The 27,346-nt window shown below is 50.6% G+C and overlaps 1 protein-coding gene across 1 annotated transcript in view; it reads left to right on the forward strand.

Annotated features, from left to right (window-relative positions):
- Positions 1 to 2,062: 2,062 nt before the first annotated feature.
- Positions 2,063 to 27,346, forward strand: part of LOC131093376 (kinesin-like protein KIFC1) — a gene marked incomplete at its 3' end in the record, with an annotated part of 33,215 nt that continues 7,931 nt past the window's right edge. The window contains exons 1-11 of the mRNA XM_058040526.1: positions 2,063 to 2,194; positions 2,269 to 2,371; positions 4,593 to 4,637; positions 6,555 to 6,792; positions 7,141 to 7,203; positions 9,671 to 9,848; positions 11,655 to 11,822; positions 16,291 to 16,419; positions 17,850 to 17,966; positions 23,143 to 23,319; positions 23,401 to 23,568. Coding sequence (XP_057896509.1) covers positions 2,063 to 2,194; positions 2,269 to 2,371; positions 4,593 to 4,637; positions 6,555 to 6,792; positions 7,141 to 7,203; positions 9,671 to 9,848; positions 11,655 to 11,822; positions 16,291 to 16,419; positions 17,850 to 17,966; positions 23,143 to 23,319; positions 23,401 to 23,568 — 1,518 coding nt within the window. The remainder of the gene's footprint in view (positions 2,195 to 2,268; positions 2,372 to 4,592; positions 4,638 to 6,554; positions 6,793 to 7,140; positions 7,204 to 9,670; positions 9,849 to 11,654; positions 11,823 to 16,290; positions 16,420 to 17,849; positions 17,967 to 23,142; positions 23,320 to 23,400; positions 23,569 to 27,346) is intronic.

Raw genomic sequence — 27,346 nt, forward strand, 5'->3', positions numbered from 1 at the left:
GGTCTGTCCCGGTGTGTCCCGGTGTATCCCGGGTCTGTCCCGGTGTATCCCGGGTCTGTCCCGGGTGTGTCCCGTTGGTTCCCGGGGGTCCCGGCGCCCCCGGCCCGGTCCCGTTGCGGCCGCTGCGGGCGGGGGCGGCGCTGGCGGCGGGGCCGTGACGCAGCAGCGGCGGCGCGGGGGGGGGCCGGGGGGGGCCCCCGAGGGACGGCGGCACCGGGGACCCCCCGGGACCCACCGGGACCCCCCCGGGACCCCCCCGGGAACCACCGGGACCCCCCCGGGGGACGGGAGGGGGCGGGGCCAGCGCCGAGACCCCAAAAACGCCCCCAAAATCCGCCCCCCAGCCCCCCCACCCCGCTCAGCCGGGCTCAGGCCACGCCCCCGCTAAGGGGAGGCCACGCCTATTGCGGCGCAGGCCACGCCCCCCTAACGCACCCGCAGCGGGCGCTGCAGAGGGTGAGGCCACGCCCACAACGCGGTTAGCCACGCCCACGCCCAACTAACCAGCAACGGCTCGGCGGCAGCTGAGGCCACGCCCATCGGTCTGAAAGCCACGCCCCCTCGGCTAGGCCACGCCCCCCGGCCCGCGGGGATTTGGGGGCAAATTTGGGGATTTTGGGGGAATTTGGGGGAATTTGGGGAGCGTGAGGAGGGGTTGGGGAGGGACTGGGGGGTTCTGGGGGATTTGAGGGGGATTTGGGGAGTTCTGGGGGTGTCTGGGAGAGGTTTTGGGGGTTATTTGGGCGGCTTTGGGGATGTTTTGGGTGGATTTAGGGAGGTTTTGGGTGGATTTGGGGATTTTTGAGGGGATTTGGGGATATTTGAGTGGATTTAGGGAGGCTTTGAGTGAATTTTGGGGATTTGGGGATGTTTGGGGATATTTGGGGCCACTTAGGGTGGATTTGGGAACATTTGGGGATATTTTGGGTGGATTTTGGGATGTTTTGAACGAATTTAGGGAAGTTTTGAGTGGATTTGGGGACGTTTTGGGTGAATTTAGGGATGTTTTGGGGCAGATTTGGGGATTTTTTCGGTGGATTTGTGAATAATTTGGGAGGATTTATGGATATTTGGGTGAATTTGGGGAGCTCTGGTGGGATTTGGGGATGTTTTGGGCGGATTTAAGAAGGTTTGGGCAGATTTGAAGATATTTGGGATTATTTTGGGCAGATTTCGAGAGGTTTTGAGGGATTTGGGAATGTTTGGGGCAGATTTGTGGATGTTTAGGGTGAATTTAAGAAGTTTGAATGGATTTGGTGATGTTTTGGGTGTGTTTGGGGATATTTTGGGTGGATTTATGGATGTTTTGGGCAGATTTGGTGATATTTAGGGTGGATTTGGGATTATTTGGGCAGATTTGGGGATATTTTGGTGTATTTGGGGGTATTTTAGATGGATTTGGGGATATTTTAGATGGATTTGAGGATATCTAGGTGGATTTGGAAATATTTTGGGTGGGTTTGGGGGACATTTTGGGCGGATTTGGGGATATTTGGGTGGATTTGGGGATATTTGGGTGGATTTGGGGCTATTTTCGATGGATTTGGGGATATTTTAGATGGATTTGAGGATATTTAGGTGGATTTGGAAATATTTTGGGTGCATTTGGGGGACATTTTGGGTGGATTTGGGGGTATTTGGGTGGATTTGGGGATATTTGGGTGGATTTGGGGCTATTTTCGATGGATTTGGGGATATTTGGGTAAATTCGGGCGCTGTGGGCGGGGCTTGCTCTCAGGCCACGCCCCCTCCCCGCAACCAAAACAATGCCGTGCCTCGCATGGCCACGCCCACTGCGTAAACCCCGCCCCCTCTCCTCTCAGCCAATCCCCGCCCTCTCCCACCACACAAGCCCCGCCCTCCTCAGCCGTTACCGTTTGGCGGGCGATCCTCCTCCTTCCCTCGCCCCGCCCCGCGCTCCTATTGGCTGTTACTTCGCCCGCCTCGCTCTCCCATTGGCCCAACCCCGAGGGGGCGGGCCCGCCCCTCCCATCCCGCCCCGCCATTGGCCGCGGCGCGGGCCTCGCTGTGCGCGCGGCGGTTCGAAGGCGCGCGGGACAAGATGGCGGCGCCGCCTCAGGCCGGTCCCGCAGCGCCCCCGGAGCCGCGGCCGAGGCCCTCGCGGCTGCCGGTGGGCCGGGCCCAGGAGAAGCGGGCCCCGTCCGAGGGGCCGCCCGCGGCGCCTCCCCAGCAGGTGCGGAGCGCTCCCCGCGCGGGCCCGCCCCGGCCCGGCCCTGCCCGCGCCTGACGCCGTTTGTCCCCTGACAGAAACGATCGCGGACCGGGCTCGGGCCCGGAGCTGCCAAGGCCGCGCCCAAGGCCCCGCTCAGGGCCCCGCTGCGAACGCTGGGCGCCGCCGCGGGCAAGAACGGTACGGGCGGAGCCGGGGCACGGCGGGGAGAGCGGGGCAAACAAAGGGGGCTCGGGGCGGTGAAAGGGGAATTTGGGGCGTTTAATGGGGGTCTGGGGCAGCCAAGGGGCACTTGGGAGGATTGGAGGGGATTTTGGGGCAGTTAAAGGGGATTTTGGGGGATCTAGAGGGGCTCTGGGGCAGTTAAAGGGGATCTGGGGGGTATTTAGAGGGGCTCCGGGGCAGTTAAAGGGGCTCTGGGGGTATTTAGAGGGGCTCTGGGGCAGCTAAAGGGGATCTGGGGGTATTTAAAGGGGATCTGGGGGGATTTAGAGGGGCTCTGGGGCAGCTAAAGGGGATCTGGGGGGTATTTAGAGGGGCTCTGGGGCAGTTAAAGGGGATCTGGGGATATTTAGAGGGGCTCTGGGGCAGTTAAAGGGGATTTTGGGGTATTTAGAGGGGCTCTGGGGCAGTTAAAGGGGATCTGGGGGTATTTAGAGGGGCTCTGGGGGCGTTTGGGGCAGTTAAAGGGGATCTGGGGTAATTTAAAGAGGGTCTGGGGTAGTTAAAGGAGCTTTGGGGGGATTCAATGGGGATTTGGGGGCAGTTAATGGGGATTTGGGGGGTTTATTTGGGCTCTGGGGCAGTTAAAGGGGATCTGGGGGTATTTAGAGGGGCTCTGGTGGCATTTGGGGCAGTTAAAAGGGATCTGGAGTAATTTAAAGAGGGTCTGGGGTAGTTAAAGAGGATCTGGGGGGATTCAATGGGGGTTTGGGGCAGTTAATGGGTTTTAGGGGGGTTATTTGGGCTCTGGGGCAGTTAAAGGGGATTTTAGGGGCGTTATTTGGGGTTTGGGGCAGTTCAAGGGGCTCTGGGGGTATTTAATGGGGGTTTGGGGCAGTTAATGGGGTTTTAGGGGGTTAATTGGGCTCTGGGGCAGTTAATGGGTTTTAGGGGGGTTTATTTGGGGTCTGGGGCAGTTAATGGGGGTTTGGGGCAGTTAATGGTGTTTTAGGAGGGTTATTTGGGCTCTGGGGCAGTTAAAGGGGCTCTGGGGGGATTTAGAGGGGCTCTGGGGCAGTTAATGGGGTTTTAGGGGGGTTATTTGGGCTCTGGGGCAGTTAAAGGGGCTCTGGGGGTATTTAATGGGGGTTTGGGGCAGTTAATGGGTTTTAGGGGGTTAATTGGGGTCTGGGGCAGTTAAAGGGGATCTGGGGGTATTTAATGGGTGTTTGGGGCAGTTAATGGGGCTTTGGGGCAGTTAATGGGTTTTAGGGGGTTATTTGGGCTCTGGGGCAGTTCAAGGGGCTCTGGGGGTATTTAATGGGGGTTTGGGGCAGTTAATGGGGGTTTTAGGGGGGTTATTTGGGCTCTGGGGCAGTTAATGGGTTTTAGGGTATTTAATGGGGCTTTGGGGCAGTTATTGGGGGTTTTAGGGGGTTTATTTGGGGTCTGGGGTAGTTAAAGGGGATTTGGGGGGATTTAGAGGGGCTCTGGGGCAGTTAAAGGGGTTTTAGGGGGGTTATTTGGGCTCTGGGGCAGTTCAAGGGGCTCTGGGGGTATTTAATGGGGGTTTGGGGCAATTAATGGGTTTTAGGGGGGTTATTTGGGCTCTGGGGGTATTTAATGGGGCTCTGGGGCAGTTAATGGGTTTTAGGGGGGTTATTTGGGCTCTGGGGCAGTTAGTCGGGGTTTGGGGGTATTTAATGGGGCTCTGGGGCAGTTAATGGGTTTTAGGGGGGTTATTTGGGCTCTGGGGCAGTTAGTCGGGGTTTGGGGCAGTTAATGGGGGTTTGGGGCAGTTAATGGGGTTTTAGGGGGGTTATTTGGGCTCTGGGGCAGTTCAGGGGGGGATTTGGGGGCTTTGGGGACACTTTGGAGACTTTCAAAGGGATTTGGGGGGCTCAGTGTGACCTGGGGGTGTCAAGGGCTTCGACCTTCCCCCAGTGTCCCCTCAATGTCCCCCCAATGTCCCCAATGTCCCCGTGTCCCCCCAATGTCCCCCCAATGTCCCCAATGTCCCCGTGTCCCCCCAATGTCCCCCCAATGTCCCCGTGTCCCCCCAATGTCCCCCCAATGTCCCCGTGTCCCCCCAATGTCCCCCCAATGTCCCCAATGTCCCCGTGTCCCCCCAATGTGTCCCCAATGTCCCCAATGTCCCCAATGTCCCCCCAATGTCCCCCCAATGTCCCCAATGTCCCCCCAATGTCCCCAATGTCCCCAATGTCCCCAATGTCCCCAGATGGCCCTCGCAAGGCGGCGTCGGTGGCAGCTGCTCCTCGGGCAGGTGAGACCTGAGACCCCCCCCCAATGTCCCCAGGGCCACCTCAATGTCCCCAGGGCCACCTCAATGTCCCCAGATCTCCCACCAATGTCCCCAAGCCCCTCCTGATGTCCCCAAGCCCCCCTCAATGTCCCCAGGGCCACCTCAATGTCCCCAGGGCCACCTCTCCCCTGTCCCCAATGTCCCCAATGTCCCCAAGCCCCCCTCAATGTCCCCAACCCCTCCCTCAATGTCCCCAGGGCCACCTCTCCCCGCTGTCCCCAGTGTCCCCAAGCCCCTCCTGATGTCCCCAAGGCCCCCTCAATGTCCCCAACCCCTCCCTCAATGTCCCCAGGGCCACGTCTCCCCGCTGTCCCCAGTGTCCCCAAGCCCCTCCTGATGTCCCCTCCTGATGGCCCAGGACCCCCCAGCCCCAGGGCTCCCCTGCAGTGTCCCCAAGCCCCTCCCGATGTCCCCAAATCCCCTCTCCAGTGTCCCCAGTCCCCCTGCCCGTGTCCCCGCTCCCCTCTGGGTGTCCCCGTCCCTTTCCCGTGTCCCCACTGCCCTGCCCGGTGTCCCCGTCCCTTTCCCGTGTCCCCCCTGCCCGGTGTCCCCGTCCCTTTCCCGTGTCCCCACTCCCCTGCCCGGTGTCCCCGTCCCTTTCCCGTGTCCCCGCTCCCCTCTGGGTGTCCCCGTCCCTTTCCCGTGTCCCCAATCCTTCTCCTGAGGTCCCCAGCCCTGCCAATGTCCCCAATGTCCCCAACCCCTGTCAATGTCCCCACTCCCCTGCCAATGTCCCCACTCCCCTGCCAATGTCCCCACTCCCCTGCCAATGTCCCCAAGTCCTCCGGGATGTTCCCAAAGCTCCCCCCCAGTGTCCCCAAGCCCTTCCCCGTGTCCCCAATCCCTTTCCTGAGGTCCCCAGCCCCTGCCAATGTCCCCAGGCTCGGTCACCAGCACGGCAAGCTCCAAGGGCGCCTGTCCCCGATGTCCCCGATGTCCCCTTGGGGTGTCCCCAATGTCCCCAATGTCCCCAATCCCTGTCAATGTCCCCAATGTCCCCAACCCCTGTCAATGTCCCCAAGCTCAGTCACCAGCACGGCGAGCTCCAAGGGCGCCTGTCCCCGATGTCCCCAGTGTCCCCAATCCCCCCGGGATGTCCCCAATGTCCCCAGTGTCCCCAATGTCCCCAATCCCTGTCAATGTCCCCAGGCTCAGTCACGAGCACGAGCGCCAAGGGCACCTGTCCCCAATGTCCCCGGGATGTCCCCAATGTCCCCAGTGTCCCCAATGTCCCCAATGTCCCTGTGTCCCCAGGCTCAGTCACGAGCACGAGCGCCAAGGGCACCTGTCCCCAATGTCCCCAGTGTCCCCAATGCTCCCAATCCCTGTCAGTGTCCCCAGTGTCCCCAATGTCCCCAATGTCCCCAATCCCTGTCAATGTCCCCAGGCTCGGTGACGAGCACGAGCTCCAAGGGCGCCTGTCCCCGATGTCCCCAGTGTCCCCAATGTCCCCGATGTCCCCAGGCTCGGTGATGAGCACGAGCGCCAAGGGCGCCTGTCCCCGATGTCCCCAGTGTCCCCAGTGTCCCCGATGTCCCCAGTGTCCCCAATCCCCCCTGTGTGTCCCCAGGCTCGGTGAGGAGCACGAGCTCCAAGGGCACCTGTCCCCGATGTCCCCAGTGTCCCCAATGTCCCCAGGCTCGGTGATGAGCACGAGCTCCAAGGGCGCCTGTCCCCGATCCCCTCCCAGTGTCCCCAATCCCCCTGATGTCCCCAGTGTCCCCAGTGTCCCCAATGTCCCCAATGTCCCCGATGTCCCCAGGCTCAGTCACGAGCACGAGCTCCAAGGGCGCCTGTCCCGAATGTCCCCGGGATGTCCCCAGTGTCCCCAATGTCCCCGGGATGTCCCCAATGTCCCCAATGTCCCTGTGTCCCCAGGCTCAGTCACCAGCACGAGCGCCAAGGGCGCCTCCAAGCGGCCGCCGTGGGACCTGCGGGGGCAGCTCGGGGACCTGCGGGAGGCGCTGGGCCAGGCCCAGGAGCGGCTGCAGGGGCTGGAGGGCGAGAAACGGGAGCTGGAGAGCGGCAACCGAGCGCTGAGAGAGCGGCTGGAGCGGCTGCAGAGGGAGCTGGGCGAGAGGGAGAGCCGGGAGAGCAGCCTGTGCACCAGGGTCGGGTGAGAAATGGAGAAAAATGTACAAAATCCGCTTAAAATCCACTGAAACCTGCCCCAAACCCACCCACATCCCCCTGCTGAGGGAGCTGGGCGAGAGGGAGAGCCGGGAGAGCAGCCTGTGCACCAGGGTCGGGTGAGAAACGGGCAAAAATGTACCTAAATGTGCTTAAACCTGCACCTAAATCCATCAAAAACAGCCCCAAACCCACCCACACCCCCTGCTGAGGGAGCTGGGCGAGAGGGAGAGCCGGGAGAGCAGCCTCTGCACCAGGGTCGGGTGAGAAACGGGGAAAAATGTACCTAAATCTGCTTAAAATCCACTGAAACCTGCCCCAAACCCACCCACATTCCCCTGCTGAGGGAGCTGGGACAGAGGGAGAGCCGGGAGAGCAGCCTCTGCACCAGGGTCGGGTGAGAAACGGGCAAAAATGTGCCTAAATGTGCTTAAACCTGCACCAAATCCCCTTTATACTGCCCCAAATCCACCCCAAACTGCCCCAAACCCACCCACATTCCCCTGCTGAGGGAGCTGGGACAGAGGGAGAGCAGCCTCTGCACCAGGGGCGGGTGAGAAACACACCTAAATGTACCTAAATCCACTTAAAATCCACTGAAACCTGCCCCAAATCCATCAAAACCTGTCCAAAATCCATCGCTGTCCCAAAACCCATCAAAACCTGGGAAAATCTGCTTAAAGCTGTCCCAAAATCATCCAAACCTGACCAAAATCCATATGAAGTGCCTCAAAAATCCATCAAAGCCTGACCAAATCCACCCAACCTGTCCCAAAATCCGTCCCCATCCCCCTGCAGAGGGAGCTGGGGGAGAGGGAGAGCAGCCTGTGCACCAGGGTCGGGTGAGAAACGGGCAAAAATGTACCTGAATCCTGAAAAACTGCACCAAAATCACTTAAAATCCACTTAAAACTGCCCCAAAATCCATCAAAACCTGACCAAAATCCATCTGAACTGCCCCAAAATCATCCAAACCTGACCAAAATCCCTCAAAACTGCCTCAAAATCCTTCAAAATTTCCCCCAAATCCATCTAAGCTGCCCCAAAATCCACCAAAACCTGACCAAAATCATCCAAACTGCCTCAAAATCCACCAAAACCTGTACAAAATCCTGAAAAACTGCCCCAAAATCCACCAAAACCTGAACAAAATCCATCCAAACCTGGAAAAAAATCTACTTAAAACTGTCCCACAATCCATTAAAACCTGACCAAAATCAATCCAAACTGCCCCAAAATCCATCCTAAGTGCCCCAAAATCCACCAAAACCTGACCAAAACCCAGAAATTTCCCCGTATTCTCCCAAACCCTCTCATGGTCCCTCAGAACCCTCCTCAAATTCCTCAAAATTCCTCAAAACCCCTCGAGAAACTCACCCAAACCACCTGGAACTTCCCTAAAATCCGGGATTCTCCAGTTTTATGGGGCTGTTGTTTCCGAGGAGCTGGAGCAGAGCCGGGGCTCAAACTCCCTCAAGATCCCCAAAATTCTCTCATAACTCTTCTGTAAATCCCTGAAATTTCCCCAAATTCCCTCAAAAACCCCTGAGGATCCCAAAAATTCCCTCAGAACCTTTCAGAAAATCCCAAAAAATTCCCCAAAATCCCTCACGATCTGTAAAACTCCCTCAGAACCCTCCTGAACATTGCTCAAAATCCCTGGATTACCCCAAAATTCTCTCATAACTCTTCTGTAAATCCCTGAAATTTCCCCAAATTCCCTCAAAACCCCTCACAATCCCAAAAATTCCCTCAGAACCGTTCAGAAAATCCCAGAAAATTCCCCAAATCCCCTCACCATCTGTAAAACTCCCTCAGAACCCTACTGAACATGGCTCAAAATCCCCGGATTACCCCAAAACCCCTCAAGAAACTCACCCAAACCACCTGGAACTTCCCTAAAACCCAGGATTCTCCAGTTTTGTGGGGCTGTTGTTTCCCTGGAGCTGGAGGTGTCTCAGTGCCGTGAGGAGCTGCAGCACAGCCGGGGCTGAACTCCCTCAAGATCCCCAAAATTCCCTCATAACTCTTCTGTAAATCCCTGAAATTTCCCCAAATTCCCTCAAAAACCCCTGAGGATCCCAAAAATTCCCTCAGAACTGTTCAGAAAATCCCAGAAAATTCCCCAAATCCCCTCAACGATCTGTAAAACTCCCTCAGAACCCTCCTGAACATGGCTCAAAATCCCTGGATTACCCCAAAACCCCTCAAGAAACTCACCCAAACCACCTGGAACTCCCCTAAAATCTGGGATTCCCCAGTTTTATGGGGTTGTTGTTTCCCTGGAGCTGGAGGTATCTCAGTGTCGTGAGGAGCTGGAGCAGAGCCGGGGCTCACACTCCCTCAAGATCCCCAAAATTCCCTCAGAACCCTTCGGAAAATCCCTGGAATTTCTCTGAATCCCCTCCAAACCCCTCACAATCCCCAAAATTCCCTCAGAACCCTCCTGAAAATCCTTGAAAACCCCTCAAGAAACTCACCCAAAACTCTCCAAGTTCCCCGAAATCTGGGATTCCCCAGTTTTATGGGGTTGATGTTTCCGTGGAGCTGGAGGTGTCTCAGTGCCATGAGGAGCTGCAGCAGAGCCGGGGCTCACACTCCCTCCAGATCCCCAAAATTCCCTCAGAACCCTTCGGAAAATCCCTGGAATTTCCCTGAATCCCCTCAAAACCCTTGAGTGTACACAAAATTCCCTCAGAACCCTTCTGAAATATCCTGAATCGCCCTCACAATCTCCAAAACTCCCTCAGAACTCTCTTGAAAATCTCTCAAAACCCCTCAAGAAACTTACCCAAAATGCCTCCAAATCCCTCAAAACCTGGGGTTCTCCCATTTTATGGCATTGCCCCATTTCTTTGGAGCAGCTCCCTGGAGCTGGAGGTGTCCCAGTGCCGCGAGGAGCTGCAGCAGAGCCGTGACCGGGTGGAGGCGCTGGAGGCCGAGGAGCGGCGGCTGCAGGAGCAGGAGCAGCAGCGGCGGCAGGAGAGGGATGAGGCCCTGGGTCGGGCACAGGAGCTGTCCGAGCAGCTGGAGAACACCGGGGTAGGGCTCGGAATTCCTGAGAAATCCCTGAAAAAACGGGAATTTGGAGCCATTTTGGTGCTCTCTGATCTGGAATCCATTGTTGGAGGGGGTTGGTGAAAAATGGTGGGAAGCTGTGAGGGGAAAATCCGCCAGGGGGCGCCAAAAAGGGCCGGAAAATGAGGGGTTGGCACCAAAATTGCTCTGAAAGTGCCTTGAAATGTGGGAAAATGGGAATTTTCACCAGTTCAGCTGCCTCTGTCCCCTAAATCCCTCAAGGGCTCTTGAAAATGTGCAAAACTTTGGGATTTTAGAGGTCTTGTGTTGCTCTCTGACCTGAAATCCATTGGGGACAAAAAATGGCAGGAAGCTGTGAGGAGAAAATCCACCAGGGGGCGCCAAAAAGGGCAGGAAAATGAGGGCTTGGCACCAATTTGGTTTTTTTTTTGCACCAAAATCACTCTGAATTGCCTTGAAATGTGGAGAAATGGGAATTTTCACCAATCCAGCTGCTTTTGCACCCAAAATCCCTCAGGGAGGTGCTTCAGAATCCACAAACCCCAGGAATTTGGAGATGTTTTGTTGCTCTGGGGGGCCAGAAAAATGCAGGAAAATGTGGGATTTACGCCCATTTTGGCGTTCTTGGTGTGGGAGTCTCCCAGGGAGTGCCTCAAAATTTGAGAAAAATGTGAATTTTCACCAATTCAGCTGCTTTTGCACTCAAAATGCCTCAGGGGATGCTTCAGAATCCACAAACCCCAGGAATTTGGAGCCATTTTGTTGCTCCAGAGGCCTCAGAAAACAGCAGGAAGATGAGGGTTTGTGGCAATTCTGGCTTTTTGGTGTCAAAAATTCTTCAGAAGATTCCTCACAATGTGGTAGAAATGGGAATTTTCACCAATTCAGCTGCTTTTGCTACCAAAATCCTTTAGGGTGCTACAAAATTATTGAAAAACTGGGATTTTAGAGCTGTACAGTCACTGTCCAGGCTGAAAGCCACCTGGAGTGCCAGAAAAGGTTGGAAAAATGAGGGGTTTGTGTCAATTCTGGATTTTTTGGTGTCAAAATTTCTCAGGGAGTGCCTAAAAATATGGGGGAAATTGTGAAAAATGGGAATTTTTGACAACTCAACTGCTTTTGCACCCAAAATCCCTCAGGGTGTTCAAAATGTTGGGGAAAAAAAGGGAATTTGAATCATTTTTGCTGGGTTTCAACTCGAAATCCGCTAGGGGGCGCCAGAAAAAAAAGGCGGGAAAATGAGGGAATGTGTTGAAACCCCTCAGAAAACGCCTCAAAATATGGGAATTTAACCCCAAATTCCTTGGGGAATGTCAGAAAATCTGTAAAATATGAGGAAAACTGGGGTTATTTTGTGAGTTTCTGTACTGAGCAGCTGAGAAGGCTCAGAAGCGAGGGGGGAATTGGGGATTTTGAGGTTTTTTTGCAAAAGGCTCAGAAGCGAGGGGGGAAATTGGGGATTTTGAGGGTTTTTTGCCAAAGGCCCAGAAGTGAGTGGGGAAATTGGGGATTTTGAGGATTTTTTGCAAAAGGCTCAGAAGCGAGTGGGAATGAGGGGATTTTGAGGGTTTTTTGCAGAAGGCCCAGAAGCAAGGGGGGAATTGGGAATTTTGAGGTTTTTTTGCAAAACGCTCAGAAGTGAGGGGGAAATTGGGGATTTTGAGGGTTTTTTGCAAAAGGCTCAGAAGCAAGTGGGAATGAGGGGATTTTCAGGTTTTTTTGGAGAAGACCCAGCAGCTAGTGGGGAAATTGGGGAGTGGAGAAATTGAAGAATGGGGAATTTAGTTTTTTTTTCCTTCCCCCCGGCAGGCGCAGCTGCAGCAGACGCAGCAGCAGCTGCAGGAGCAGCTGGAGCAGGTGGCGGCGCTGCGCGAGCTCGAGGCCTCGCAGCGGGCGCTGCTGGCCGAGCACGAGGAGCGCATCCACCTGCTGGAGATGGAGCGGCGCCGCCTGCACAACGACATCCAGGAGCTCCGGGTACGGCTCCGGGGGCAGTTCAGGGGAACGGCCGCGTGTTCTGTGGGAGGGTTACTGAGGGGGGAATCGGGGGCTGGCAGGGTTTTATCAGGGAAATGTCTGTGTGGTCTGTGTGAGGGGAGACCCATGGTTCCTGAGGGAGAGACACCTGGGATCAGGCCCAGTGACTAAATTCTGATGTTTTGGGGTTTTATCAGGGAAATGTCTGTGTGGTCTGCGTGAGGGGAGACCCATGGTTCCTGAGGGAGAGACACCCGGGATCAGGCCCAGTGACTAAATTCTGATGTTTTGGGGTTTTATCAGGGAAATATCTGTGTGGTCTGTGTGAGGTGAGACCCATGGTTCCTGAGGGAGAGACACCAGGGATCAGGCCCAGTGACTAAATTCTGATGTTTTGGGGTTTTATCAGGGAAATATCTGTGTGGTCTCTGTGAGGGGAGATGCCCGGGCCCTAAGGGGAGAGACCCCCAGGACCAGGCCCAATGAATAAATCACTTTTTTTGGGGGGTTTTCCAGGGCGATATCTGTGTTTTCTGTGTGAGGGGAGACGCTGGAACTGCCCCTGAGGGCTGAATCCCATTTTTGTGGGGTTTTGTCAGGGAAATATCTGTATGAGGGGAGATCCCTGGTTCCTGAGGGGGGAGACACCCTGGATCAGGCCCCATTCCTAAATCCCAATTTTTTTGGGGTTTTCCAAGGAAATATCCACATGATCTCTGTGAGGGGAGGCCCTCAGGACTGTCCCTGAGGGCTCAATCCTGATTTTGTGGAGTTTTGTCGGGGAAAACATCTGCGTGTTCTGTATGAGGGGAGAGCCCCGATTCCTGAGGGGGGAGGCACCCGGGATCAGGTCCAGTGACTAAATCCTGATGTTTTGGGATTTTCTAGGGGGATATCTGTGTGTTCTGTGTGAGGGGAGACACCCCCCAGGACCGTCCCTGAGGGCTCAATCCCATTTTTTGGGGGTTTATCCATGAAAACATCCGTGTGTTCTGTGTGAGGGGAGACCCCGGGGACCAGGCCCAGTGACTGAATCCTGATTCTTTTGGTTTTTCCAGGGGAAATCTGTGTGTTTTGTGCGAGGGAAGACCCTGGGATTACCCTTGAGGGCCGAATCTCATTTTTGTGGGGTTTTGTCAGGGAAACACCTGTGTGAGGAGAGACCCCTGGTTCCTGAGGGGAGAGACCTGCAGGATCGGGCCCAATGACTGATTTCCAAATTTTGGGGTGTTTTCCAGGGGAATATCTGTGTGTTCTGTGTGAGGGGAGGACCCCCAGGACTGCTCCTGAGAGCTGAATCCCATTTTTGTGGGGTTTTTCCAGGAAAACATCCGCACAATCTGTGTGAGGGGAGACCCCCGGTTCCTGAGGGGAGAGACCCCCAGAACCAGGACCAACGACTGAATCACAAATTTTTTTCAGTTTTCCAGGGGAAATCTGTGTGTTTTGTGTGAGGGGAGATGATGGGACTGCTCCCAAGGGCTGAATCCCGTTTTTGTGGGATTTTTCCAGGAAAACATCTGTGTGTTCTGTGTGAGGGAGACCCCGGTTCCTGAGGGGAGAGACCCCCAGGATTGGGCCCAATGACTGAATTCCAAATTTTGGGGTGTTTTCCAGGGGAATATCTCTGTGTTCTGTGTGAGGGGAGGACCCCCAGGACTGCTCCCAAGGGCTGAATCCCATTTTTGTGGGATTTTTCCAGGAAAACATCCTCACAATCTGTGCGAGGGGAGACCCCCGGTTCCTGAGGGGAGAGACCCCCAGAACCAGGCCCAATGACTGAATCACAATTTTTTTCAGTTTTCCAGGGGAAATGTGTGTGTTTTGTGTGAGGGGAGGCCCTGGGACTGCTCCTGAGGGCTGAATCCCATTTTGGTGGGGTTTTGTCAGGGAAACATCTGCGTGTTCTGTGTGAGGGGAGACCCCCGGTTCCTGAGGGGAGAGACCCCCAGAACCAGGCCCAATGACTGAATCTCGATTTTTTTGGGTTTTCCAGGGCAACATCCATGAATTCAGTGACTCAATCCCGGTTTTTGTTTTCCCTGGGGAACCCCCATTAACCCCACCCCTCAATCCCGCTTATGTTTGGATTTCCCAGGGTAACATCTGTGTTTATGTTAGTGTTTCCCAGGGGCACCCCCATTAATCCCACCCTCAATCCCGTTTATTTTTATGTTTTCCCACTAACCCCACCCCTCAATCCCATTTATATTTTGATTTTCCAGGGGAACATCTGCATGTCCCACCCCTCAATCCCATTTATATTTCTGTTTTCCCATTAATCCCACCCTCAATCCCATTTATATTTCTGTTTTCCCACTAACCCCACCCTCAATCCCATTTATATTTCTGTTTTCCCAATAACCCCACCCCTTTATCCCATTTATATTTTGATTTTCCAGGGTAACATCCACGTGTTCCACCCCTCAATCCCATTTATATCCATTTATTTTCCATTTCCCAGGGTAATATCCACGTGTTCCACCCCTCAATCCCGTTTATATTTATATTTATATTTATTATTTATATTTATATTTATATTTATTATTTATTATTTATTATTTATATTTATATTTATATTTATATTTATATTTATATTTATATTTATATTTATATTTATATTTATATTTATATTTATATTTATATTTATTTTCCGTTTCCAGGGGAACATCCGTGTGTTCCACCCCTCAATCCCGTTTATATTATATATTATATATTATATATTATATATTATATATTATATATTATATATTATATATTATATATTATATATTATATATTATATATTATATATTATATATTATATGTTTATTTTTCCAGTCCCCAGGGGAACATCCGCGTGTTCCACCCCTCAATCCTATTTATATTTATATTTATATTTATATTTTATTTATATTTATATTTATAGTTATATCTATATTTATATTTATATTTATATTTATATTTATAATTATATTTATATTTATATTTATATTTATATTATATTTATTTATATTTTCCATTCCCAGGGTAACATCCACGTGTTCCACCAGTCAATCCCATTTATATTTCTGTTTTCCCATTAACCCCACCCCTCAATCCCTTTTATATCCATTTATTTCCCGTTTATATTTTCCTTCTCCAGGGTAACATCCGCGTGTTCCACCCCTCAATCCCATTTATATTTGTATTTATTTTTCCATTTCCTAGGGGAACATCCGCGTGTTCCACCCCTCAATCCCATTTATATTTATATTTATTTCCCATTTATTTTCCTCCCCGGGGGAACATCAGCATATTCCACCCTCAATCCCGTTTATATCCATTTATATTTATATTTATATTTATATTTATGTTTATATTTATATTTATAGTTATATTTATATTTATATTTATATTTATATTTATATTTATATTTATATTTATATTTATGTTTATATTTATATTTATATTTATATTTATATTTATATTTATTTCCCATCCCCAGGGGAACATCCGCGTGTTCCACCCCTCAATCCCATTTATATTTATATATATATTATATATTATATATTATATATTATATATTATATATTATATATTATATATTATATATTATATATTATGTATTATATATTATATATTATATATTATATATTATATATTATACATTTATTTTCCCTCCCCAGGGGAACATCCGCGTGTTCCACCCCTCAATCCCGTTTATATTTATATTTATATTTATATTTATATTTATATTTATATTTATATTTATATTTATATTTATATTTATATTTATATTTATATTTCTTTCCCCAGGGGAACATCCGCGTGTTCCACCCCTCAATTGCGTTTATATTTATATTTTTATATTTATATTTACATTTTAAAATTCATTTTTATTTTTATTTTTATTTTTATTTTTATTTTTATTTCTTTCCCATTCCCAGGGGAACATCCGGGTGTTCCACCCCTCAATCCCGTTTACATTTACATTTGCATTTACAATTATATTTATATTTATATTTTACATTTATTTCCCCAGGGGAACATCCGCGTGTTCCACCCCTCAATCCCATTTATATCCATTTATATCCATTTATATCCATTTATATTTATATATATTTACATTTCTTTCCCATTCCCAGGGGAACATCCGCGTGTTCCACCCCTCAATCCCGTTTATGTTTACTTTTATATTTACATTTATGTTTACATTTATATTTATATTAATAGGTACATTTGTATATATTTATATTTATATTTACATTTATTTTTATTTTTATTTCTTTCCCATTTCCAGGGGAACATCCGCGTGTTCCACCCCTCAGTCCCATTTATATTTATATTTATATTTACTTTTTATTTTTATTTTTATTTTTATTTCTTTCCCATTCCCAGGGGAACATCCGCGTGTTCCACCCCTCAATCCCGTTTATATCCATTTATATTTATATTTACATTTATATTTTTATTTTTATTTTTATTTTCATTTCTTTCCCATTCCCAGGGGAACATCCGCGTGTTCTGCCGCGTGCGGCCGCTGCTGCCGGAGGAGCTGCAGCGCCAGCGGGGGCTGCCCCACCTGCACTTCCCCACGGGGGACACGCGCAGCCTGGTGCTCACCCGGCCCGACGATGTGAGAGTGCCCAAAGGGGGCACAAATGCCTTCTTCCCCTCAGAAATGGGATTTTTCTCTCTCTAAAATGGCTTTTTCCCCTCAAAAATGGCTTTTTTCCTCTCAAAAATGGCTTTTGTCCTCTCAAAAATGGCTTTTTTCCCCTCAAAAATGGCTTTTTCCTCTCTCTAAAATGCCCTTTTTCCTCTCTCAAAAATGGTTTTTTTCTCTCCCAAAAATGGCTTTTTTCCTCTCTAAAAATGCCTTTATTCCTCTCTCTAAAAATGCCTTTTTTTCTCTCAAAAATGGCCTTTTTTCCTAAAAACTCGTGTTTTCCTCCCTCAAAAATGGCCTTTTCCCTCTAAAATGGCCTTTTCCCCTCAAAAATGGCTTTTGTCCTCTCTCAAAAATGGCTTTTTCCCCCTCTCAAAAATGGGTTTTTCCCTCTCAAAAATGGCTTTTGTCCTCTCAAAAATGGCTTTTTTCCCCTCAAAAATGGGTTTTTCCTCTCTCTAAAATGGCTTTTTCCCCTCAAAAATGCCTTTTTTCCCCTCAAAACTGGCTTTTTCCTCTCTCTAAAATGACTTTCTTCCTCTCCCAAAAATGCCTTTTTTCCTCTCTCAGAAATGGCCTTTTTCCCTCAAAAATTCCTGATTTCCCTCCCCAAAAATCTCCTTTCCCCTCCCCAAATTCCCAATTTTCCCCCAAATTCCCTTTTCTCCCCAAATCTCAATTTTCGCAAAAAACCCCAAACCCCTTTCCAAACCAAAATCCCTTTTTTTTTTGCCTTTACCCACAACATTTTTCTGTTCAAATGCTTCTTTTCGTCCCTAAAATTGATGTCTTTCCCCCCAAACCTGACCCTTTCTCCCCAAAAAATGAAGTTTATTTTTGGGCTAAAAACTCAGTTATTTCCCCCCAAAATTGACTTTTTCCTTCACAAAAATCACTTTTACCCCCCATAAGAGGCTTTTTCCTCCCCAAAACCCCTTTTTCTCCTCCCAAACCCCATTTTTTTGGCCCCAAATCCCTTTTATTATTTTTTTTTTTTGCCACAAATCTCCTTTTTCTAAAAAACCCAAACTCCTTTCCAAACCAAAACCCCTTTTTGCCTTTCCCCTCAAAATAAATTTTTCTGTTAAAACGCTTTTTCCCCCCAAACCCCTTCCTCCTAAAATTGTTCTATTTCTCCCCCCAAACCTCACCTTTTCTCCCCAAAAAAATCGAAATCTTGGGGGCTGAAAAATCAGTGATTCTCCCCAAAAATGGAAAAAAAAAAAGAAAAATCACATTTTTCCCCTCAAAGAAAAAAATTTTTCCTCCCCAAAACCCCTTTTTCCTCCCCAAAACCCCTTTTTCCCCTCCCAGCCCCCATTTTTTGTGCCCCCAATCTCCATTTTTTTTGCCCAATTTCCCATTTTTTTGCCCCAATTGTTGTTTTTCCCCCCCAGTCTCAGGTGGGGCGCGAGCGGCGCGCGGAGCTGCGCTACGACTTCAGCTTCGACCGCGTCTTCCCGCCCGGGGCCTCCCAGCAGGACATCTTCAAGGAGATCCAGCTGCTGGTGCAGGTAAATGTCCTAAAAATATCAAAATTTAACCCAAATCCAGCCCCAAACCCCAGCAGGACATCTTCAAGGAGATCCAGCTCCTCGTGCAGGTAAATGGCCCAAAAATATCAAAATTTAACCCAAATCCAGCCCCAAATCCCACCCAGAGATCTTCAAGGAGATCCAGCTGCTGGTGCAGGTAAATGTCCTAAAAATATCAAAATTTAACCCAAATCCAGCCCCAATCCAGCCCCAAACCCCACCCAGAGATATTCAAGGAGATCCAGCTCCTCGTGCAGGTGAGTGCCCAAAAATATCAAAATTTAACCCAAATCCAGCCCCAAATCCAGCCCCAAACCCCAGCAGGACATCTTCAAGGAGATCCAGCTGCTGGTGCAGGTAAATGGCCCAAAAATATCAAAATTTAACCCAAATCCAGCCCCAAATCCCACCCAGAGATCTTCAAGGAGATCCAGCTCCTCGTGCAGGTAAATGGCCCAAAAATCCCAAAATTCAACCCAAATCCAGCCCCAAACCCCAGCAGGACATCTTCAAGGAGATCCGGCTGCTCGTGCAGGTGAGTGTCCCAAAAATATCAAAATTTAACCCAAATCCAGCCCCAAATCCAGCCCCAAATCCCAGCAGGACATCTTCAAGGAGATCCAGCTCCTCGTGCAGGTGAGTGTCCCAAAAATATCAAAATTCCACCCAAATCCAACCCAAATCCAGCCCCAAACCCCACCCAGAGATCTTCAGGGAGATCCAGCTCCTCGTGCAGGTGGGTGTGCACCCCAAAAACCCCAAAATTCCACCCAAATCCAGCCCCAAATTCCAGCAGGAGATCTTCAAGGAGATCCAGCTGCTGGTGCAGGTGGGTGCCCCAAAACCACCAAAATTCCACCCAAATCCAGCCCCAAATCCAACCCCAAAATTCCACCCAAATCCAGCCGCAAACCCCACCCAGAGATCTTCAAGGAGATCCAGCTCCTTGTGCAGGTGGGTGCCCCAAAAACACCAAAAATTCCCAAAATTCCACCCAAATCCAGCCCCAAATCCCTCCCAGAGATCTTCAAGGAGATCCAGCTACTGGTGCAGGTGGGTAACTCCAGAAATCCCAAAAAATCCCAAATGTCAAAAAAAAAAAAAAAAAATCCCACCTGGATCCCAAAATTGCCCCCAAATCCTGCTCAGTTCCCCCAAATCCCACCCAGAGCCTCCACCAGGAGATCTCCCAGGGGATCCATTCCCAAATCCCTCCAGCATTCCCAAACCTCCTGAGAATCCCAAATCTGGCTGGGAATCCCAAATCTTGCTGAAAATCCCAAATCTAAGAATCCCAAATCCCCCTGAGAATCCCAAATCCCCTGAGAATCCCAAACCCCCTGAGAATCTCAAACCCCTGAGAATCCCAAATCCCCTGAGAATCCCAAATCCCCTGAGAATCCCAAATCCTGCCAAGAATCCCAAATCTTGCTGAGAATCCCAAACCCCCTGAGAATCCCAAATCCCCTGAGAATCCCAAATCCTGCCAAGAATCCCAAATCTGGCTGGGAATCCCAAATCCTGTGAGTGATCCCAAACCCTGTGAGTGATCCCAAACCCCTGAGTGATCCCAAACCCTGTGAGTGATCCCAAACCCCTGAGTGATCCCAAACCCTGTGAGTGATCCCAAACCCTGTGAGTGATCCCAAACCCCTGAGTGATCCCAAACCCCCTGAGTGATCCCAAACCCCTGAGTGATCCCAAACCCCTGAGTGATCCCAAACCCCCTGAGTGATCCCAAACCCCCTGAGTGATCCCAAACCCCTGAGTGATCCCAAACCCTGTGAGTGATCCCAAACCCCTGAGTGATCCCAAACCCTGTGAGTGATCCCAAACCCTGTGAGTGATCCCAAACCCTGTGAGTGATCCCAAACCCCCTGAGTGATCCCAAACCCTGTGAGTGATCCCAAACCCTGTGAGTGATCCCAAACCCCCTGAGTGATCCCAAACCCCTGAGTGATCCCAAACCCTGTGAGTGATCCCAAACCCTGTGAGTGATCCCAAACCCTGTGAGTGATCCCAAACCCTGTGAGTGATCCCAAACCCTGTGAGTGATCCCAAACCCCTGTGAGTGATCCCAAACCCCTGAGTGATCCCAAACCCTGTGAGTGATCCCAAACCCCCTGAGTGATCCCAAACCCCTGAGTGATCCCAAACCCTGTGAGTGATCCCAAACCCTGTGAGTGATCCCAAACCCCCTGAGTGATCCCAAACCCTGTGAGTGATCCCAAACCCTGTGAGTGATCCCAAACCCCCTGAGTGATCCCAAACCCCTGAGTGATCCCAAACCCCCTGAGTGATCCCAAACCCTGTGAGTGATCCCAAACCCCTGAGTGATCCCAAACCCTGTGAGTGATCCCAAACCCTGTGAGTGATCCCAAACCCTGTGAGTGATCCCAAACCCTGTGAGTGATCCCAAACCCTGTGAGTGATCCCAAACCCTGTGAGTGATCCCAAACCCCTGTGAGTGATCCCAAACCCCTGAGTGATCCCAAACCCTGTGAGTGATCCCAAACCCCTGAGTGATCCCAAACCCTGTGAGTGATCCCAAACCCTGTGAGTGATCCCAAACCCCTGAGTGATCCCAAACCCCTGAGTGATCCCAAACCCTGTGAGTGATCCCAAACCCTGTGAGTGATCCCAAACCCTGTGAGTGATCCCAAACCCCCTGAGTGATCCCAAACCCTGTGAGTGATCCCAAACCCTGTGAGTGATCCCAAACCCTGTGAGTGATCCCAAACCCTGTGAGTGATCCCAAACCCCTGAGTGATCCCAAACCCTGTGAGTGATCCCAAACCCTGTGAGTGATCCCAAACCCCTGAGTGATCCCAAACCCCTGAGTGATCCCAAACCCCTGAGTGATCCCAAACCCTGTGAGTGATCCCAAACCCTGTGAGTGATCCCAAACCCCCTGAGTGATCCCAAACCCTGTGAGTGATCCCAAACCCTGTGAGTGATCCCAAACCCTGTGAGTGATCCCAAACCCTGTGAGTGATCCCAAACCCCTGAGTGATCCCAAACCCCCTGAGTGATCCCAAACCCCCTGAGTGATCCCAAACCCTGTGAGTGATCCCAAACCCTGTGAGTGATCCCAAACCCCCTGAGTGATCCCAAACCCTGTGAGTGATCCCAAACCCTGTGAGTGATCCCAAACCCTGTGAGTGATCCCAAACCCCTGAGTGATCCCAAATCCCTGAGTGATCCCAAACCCCTGAGTGATCCCAAACCCTGTGAGTGATCCCAAACCCTGTGAGTGATCCCAAACCCTGTGAGTGATCCCAAACCCCCTGAGTGATCCCAAACCCCCTGAGTGATCCCAAACCCTGTGAGTGATCCCAAATCTTGCTGAGAATCCCAAACCCCTGGGAGCATTCCTAAACCCCTCCTGCTCATCCCAAACCCCTCTGAATTCTGGAATTTTCTCTCCCAGTCAGTGCTGGACGGGTCAGAGTTCCCTCTGAGTGTCCCAACTGCAGCATTCCCATTCCCAACCCCCCTAAATTCTGGAATTTTCTCTCCCAGTTGGTGACGGACGTGTCAGTGTTCCCTCTGAGCCATTCCCAAACCCCTCTGACCGTTCCCAACCCCCGGAATTCCTGTTCCCAGTTGGCCTTGGATGGGTCAATGTTCCCTTTGACCATTCCCAAGTGAGGCTTCACAAATCCCCCTAAATTCCAGAATTTTCTTTCCCAGTTGGCCCTGGATGGGTCAGTGTTCCTTTTACCCATTCCCAACCCCCCTGAATTCTGGAATTTTCTTTCCCACTTGGCGCTGGACGGGTCAGAGTTCCTTTTACCCATTCCCAACCCCCCTGAATTCTGGAATTTTCTCTCCCTGCCCGTCAGTGCTGGATGGGTCACTGTTCCCTCTGAGTGTCCCAACTGCAGCATTCCCATTCCCAACCCCCCTGAATTCTGGAATTTTCTCTCCCAGTTGGCACTGTATGTGTCAATGTTCCCTCTGAGTGTCCCAACTGCAGCATTCCCATTCCCAACCCCCCTAAATTCTGGAATTTTCTCTCCCAGTTGGTACTGGACGGGTCAGTGTTCCCTCTGAGCGTCCCAATTGCAGCATTCCCATTCCCAACCCCCCTGAATTCTGGAATTTTCTCTCCCAGTTGGCACTGTATGTGTCAATGTTCCCTCTGAGCGTCCCAACTGCAGCATTCCCATTCCCAAACCCCCCTAAATTCTGGAATTTTCTCTCCCAGTCGGCGCCATATGTGTCACTGTTCCCTCTGAGCGTCCCAGTTGCAGCATTCCCCATCCCAACCCCCCTGAATTCTGGAATTTTCTCTCCCAGTCAGCACTGGATGGGTCAGTGTTCCTTTTACCCATCCCAACCCCGCTGAATTCTGGAATTTTCTCTCCCAGTCGGCTCTGGATGGGTCAGAGTTCCTTTCACCCATCCCAACCCCCCTAAATTCTGGAATTTTCTCTCCCAGTCGGCGCTGGACGGGTCAGAGTTCCTTTCACCCATCCCAACCCCTCTGAATTCTGGAATTTTCTTTCTCTCCCTGCCCGTCAGTGCTGGATGGGTCAGAGTTCCTTTCACCCATCCCAAGCCCCCCTAAATTCTGGAATTTTCTCTCCCAGTTGGCACCATATGTGTCAATGTTCCCTCTGAGCATCCCAACTGCAGCATTCCCATTTCCAACTCCCCTAAATTCTGGAATTTTCTCTCCCAGTCGGCGCTGGACGGGTCAATGTTCCCTCTGCCCATTCCCAAACCCCTCCTGCTGATCCCAACCTCCCCTAAATTCTGGAATTTTCTCTCCCAGTCAGCACTGGACAGGTCAATGTTCCTTTTACCCATCCCAATCCCCCTGAATTCTGGAATTTTCTCTCCGTGCCAGTCGGCTCTGGATGGGTCAGAGTTCCTTTCACCCATCCCAACCCCTCTAAATTCTGGAATTTTCTCTCCGTGCCAGTCGGCTCTGGATGGGTCAGAGTTCCTTTCACCCATCCCAACCCCCCTAAATTCTGGAATTTTCTCTCCGTGCCAGTCGGCTCTGGATGGGTCAGAGTTCCTTTTACCCATCCCAACCCCTCTAAATTCTGGAATTTTCTCTCCGTGCCAGTCGGCGCTGGACGGGTCAGAGTTCCTTTCACCCATCCCAACCCCCCTAAATTCTGGAATTTTCCCTCCGTGCCAGTCGGCTCTGGACGGGTACCCGGTGTGCATCTTCGCCTACGGGCAGACGGGCAGCGGCAAAACCTTCACCATGGAGGGCCCGGCGCCGCCCGGCCCCCCGGAATCGCGGGGCATGATCCCGCGGGCCGTGCGCCACCTGTTCCGCGGCGCCCACGACCTGGCGGGCAAGGGCTGGCAGGTAACCCCCCCCACCCCTGGCACCCCCTGGCACCGCGGGGCGGGCGCGGGGCGGGCACGGCGGGCACGGCGCCGCCCTCAGTACGGCTTCTCGGCCAGCTTCCTGGAGATCTACAACGAGGGGCTGCGCGACCTGCTGCTGGCCAAGGGGGAGCGAGGGTCAGAGCTGGAGATCCGCAGGCTGGCACCCGACAGCGACCAGCTGCACGTGCCCAACCTCACCTGGGTGCCCGTGGAGAGCGAGGAGCAGGTGAGGGACTGGGGATAATGGGGTTAATGTGGGGCTGCACGTGCCCAACCTCACCTGGGTGCCCGTGGAGAGCGAGGAGCAGGTGAGGGAAATGTGGGATAATGTGGGCAGTGTGGGGCTGCACGTGCCCAACCTCACCTGGGTGCCCGTGGAGAGCGAGGAGCAGGTGAGGGAAATGTGGGCAGTGTGGGGCTGCACGTGCCCAACCTCACCTGGGTGCCCGTGGAGAGCGAGGAGCAGGTGAGGGATTGGAGATAATGTGGGGCTGCAGTGCCCAACCTCACCTGGTGCCCGTGGAGAGCGAGGAGCAGGTGAGGGAAATGGAGATAATGTGGGGCTGCAGTGCCCAACCTCACCTGGTGCCCGTGGAGAGCGAGGAGCAGGTGAGGGAAATGGAGATAATGTGGGGCTGCAGTGCCCAACCTCACCTGGTGCCCGTGGAGAGCGAGGAGCAGGTGAGGGAAATGGGAATGATGGGGTTAATGTGGGCAGTGTGGGGCTGCACGTGCCCAACCTCACCTGGGTACCTGTGGAGAGCGAGGAGCAGGTGAGAGAATGGGGATGATGGGGTTAACATAGAGCTGCAGGTGCCCAACCTCACCTGGGTACCTGTGGAGAGCGAGGAGCAGGTGAGGGACTGGGGATGATGGGGTTAATGTGGGGCTGCAGTGCCCAACCTCACCTGGGTGCCCGTGGAGAGCGAGGAGCAGGTGAGGGGTGGGGTTAATGTGGGGCTGCAGTGCCCAACCTCACCTGGGTGCCCGTGCAGAGCGAGGAGCAGGTGGGCGTGCAGAATTCTGGGGGTTTTAGGGGGAATTCTGAGGGTTTTAGGTGGAAATTTTTGGGTTTTAGGTGGAAATTTGGGGATTTTATGTGGAAATTTTGGGTTTCTGAGTGGGCAGTGTGGGGCTGCAGTGCCCAACCTCACCTGGTGCCCGTGGAGAGCGAGGAGCAGGTGGGCATCCCAGATTTGGGGGGTTTATAGGGAAATTTGAGGATTTTAGGTGGAAATTTGGGGATTTTAGGGGGAAATTTGGGGGTTTTAGGGGGAAATTTGGGGGTTTTAGGGGGAAATTTGGGGGTTTTGGGTGGAAATTTGGGGGTTTTAGGTGGAAATTTGGGGATTTTAGGTGGAAATTTGGGGTTTTTAGGTGGAAATTTGGGGGTTTAGGAGGAAATTTGGGGGTTTTAGGTGGAAATTTGATGGTTTTAGGTGAAAATTCGGGGGTTTTAGGTGGAAATTTGGGGATTTTAGGAGGAAATTTGGGGATTTTAGGAGGAAATTTGGGGATTTTAGGAGGAAATTTGGGGATTTTAGGGGGAAATTTGATGGTTTTAGGTAGAAATTTGGGGATGTTAGGGGGAAATTTGGGGATTTTAGGGGGAAATTTGGGGATTTTAGGTGGAAATTTAGGGTTTCTGAGTGGGCAATGTGGGGCTGCAGGTGCCCAACCTCACCTGGGTGCCCGTGGAGAGCGAGGAGCAGGTGGGCATGCAGAATTCTGGGGGTTTTAGGGGGAATTCTGGGGCTTTTCAGGGGAAATTTGGGGGGTTTAGGTGGAAATTTGGGGGTTTTAGAAGGAAATGTGGGGATTTTAGAGGGGAATTTGGGGGTTTTAGGTGGAAGTGTGGGGGTTTTAGGAGGAAATTTGGGGGTTTTCGGTGGAAATTTGATGGTTTTAGGCGGAAATTTGGGGATTTTAGGAGGAAATTTGAGGATTTTGGGAGGAAATTTGAGGATTTTAGGAGGAAAGTTGGGGATTTTAGGAGGAAAGTTGGGGATTTTAGGAAGAAATTTGAGGATTTTAGGTGGAAATTTGGAGATTTTGGGAGGAAATTTGAGGATTTTAGGAGGAAATTTGGGGATTTTACGTGAAAATTTGGGGATTTTAGAAGAAAATTTGGGGATTTTAGGAGAAAATTTGAGGGTTTTTGGTGGAAATTTGATGGTTTTACGTGAAAATTTGGGGATTTTAGGTGGAAATTTGGGGATTTTAGGTGGAAATTTGGGGGTTTTAGGTGGAAATTTGGGAATTTTAGGGGGAAATTTGAGGGTTTGAGGGGGAAATTGAGGGATTTTAGGAGGAAATTTGAGGATTTTGGGAGGAAATTTGAGGATTTTAGGAGAAAATTTGGGGATTTTAGGAGGAAATTTGAGGATTTTAGGAGAAATTTGGGGATTTTAGGAAGAAATTTGAGGATTTTAGGAGGAAATTTGGGGATTTTGGGAGGAAATTTGAGGGTTTGATGGGGAAATCTGGGGATTTTAGGTGAAAATTTGGGGATATTAGGAGGAAATTTTGGGAGGAAATTTGGGGATTTTGGGAGGAAATTTGGGGGTTTTAGGTGAAAATTTGGGGGTTTTAGGTGAAAATTTGGGGATTTTAGGGGGAAATTTGATGGTTTTAGGTGGAAATTTGGGGATGTTAGGGGGAAATTCGGGTGTTTTAGGTGGAAATTTGGGGATTTTAGGGGGAAATTCGGGGGGTTTTAGGTGGAAATTTGGGGATTTTAGGTGGAAATTTGGGGATTTTAGGTGGAAATTTGGGGATTTTTGGAGGAAATTTGGGGATTTTAGGTGGAAATTTGGGGATTTTGGGAGGAAATTTGGGGATTTTAGGTGGAAATTTGGGGATTTTGGGAGGAAATTTGGAGATTTTAGGTGGAAATTTGGGGATTTTAGGAGGAAATTTGGGGATTTTGGGAGGAAATTTGGGGATTTTGGGAGGAAATTTGGGGATTTTGGGAGGAAATTTGGGGATTTTGGGAGGAAATTTGGCAGTTTTAGGGGGAAATTTGGGATTTTCTGTTTTCCCCCTTCCCCCCCATGGTTTCCCCTTTTCTCCCCTTGTTTTCCCCCATTTTTCCCTGGTTTCCCCCTCATTTTTTCTACATTATTCCTCATTTTTTAACGTTTTTTTCCTTTTTTTCCCCTGTTTTTCCACCATTTTCCCCCTTGTTTTTCCCCGTTTTTTCTCCATTCTCCCGGGTTTTCCTCATTCTTTCACATTTTTCCCCCTTGTTTTTCCCCCGTTTTTTCTCCATTTCTCCCTCGTTTTTCCTCATTTTTTCCCTCCCATGTTTTCCCCTGTTTTTCCTCATTTTTTCACCTTTTTTCCCCCTTGTTTTTCCCCATTTCCCCTCATGTTTTTCCCTTTGTTTTCCCCCTCATTTTTCCCCATTTCCCCCATGTTTTTCCTTGTTTTTCCTCATTTTTTTCACCTTTTTTCTCTCCCATTTTTTCCTGGTTTTTCCTTGTTTTTTTTCTCCATTTCTCCCTGTTTTTCCTCATTTTTTCACCTTTTTCCCCCCTTGTTTTCCTCCTTTTATTCCCCTTTTTTTCCTCCATTTCCCCCCACATTTTCCCCTGTTTTTCCTCCATTTCCCCCCATGTCTTTCCCTGTTTTTTCCTTATTTTTCCCCAATTTTCCCCGTTTTTTCACATTTTCCCCCCTTGTTTTTCCCTTTGTTTTCCCCCCGATTTTCCACCATTTTCTCCCATGTTTTCCTCCTTTTTTTTCCCGTTTTTCCCCATTTCCCCCCTTTTTTTTCCCCCTGTTTTTCCCCATTTCCCTCCTTTTTTTCCCCCTGTTTTTCCCTCATTACCCCCCACATTTTTCCCCTGTTTTTCCCCCATTTCCCCCTACATTTTTCCCCATTTTTCCTTGTTTTCCCCCATTTCCCACCATGTTTTTCCTCATTTTTCCCCCATTTTTCCCTGTTTTTTCCCCGTTTTTCCCCATTTCCCCCCACATTTTTCCCCCGTTTTTCCCCATTT

This window comes from Melospiza georgiana, chromosome 25 (genome assembly GCF_028018845.1).
Source record: "Melospiza georgiana isolate bMelGeo1 chromosome 25, bMelGeo1.pri, whole genome shotgun sequence".
Taxonomy (NCBI): domain Eukaryota; kingdom Metazoa; phylum Chordata; class Aves; order Passeriformes; family Passerellidae; genus Melospiza; species Melospiza georgiana.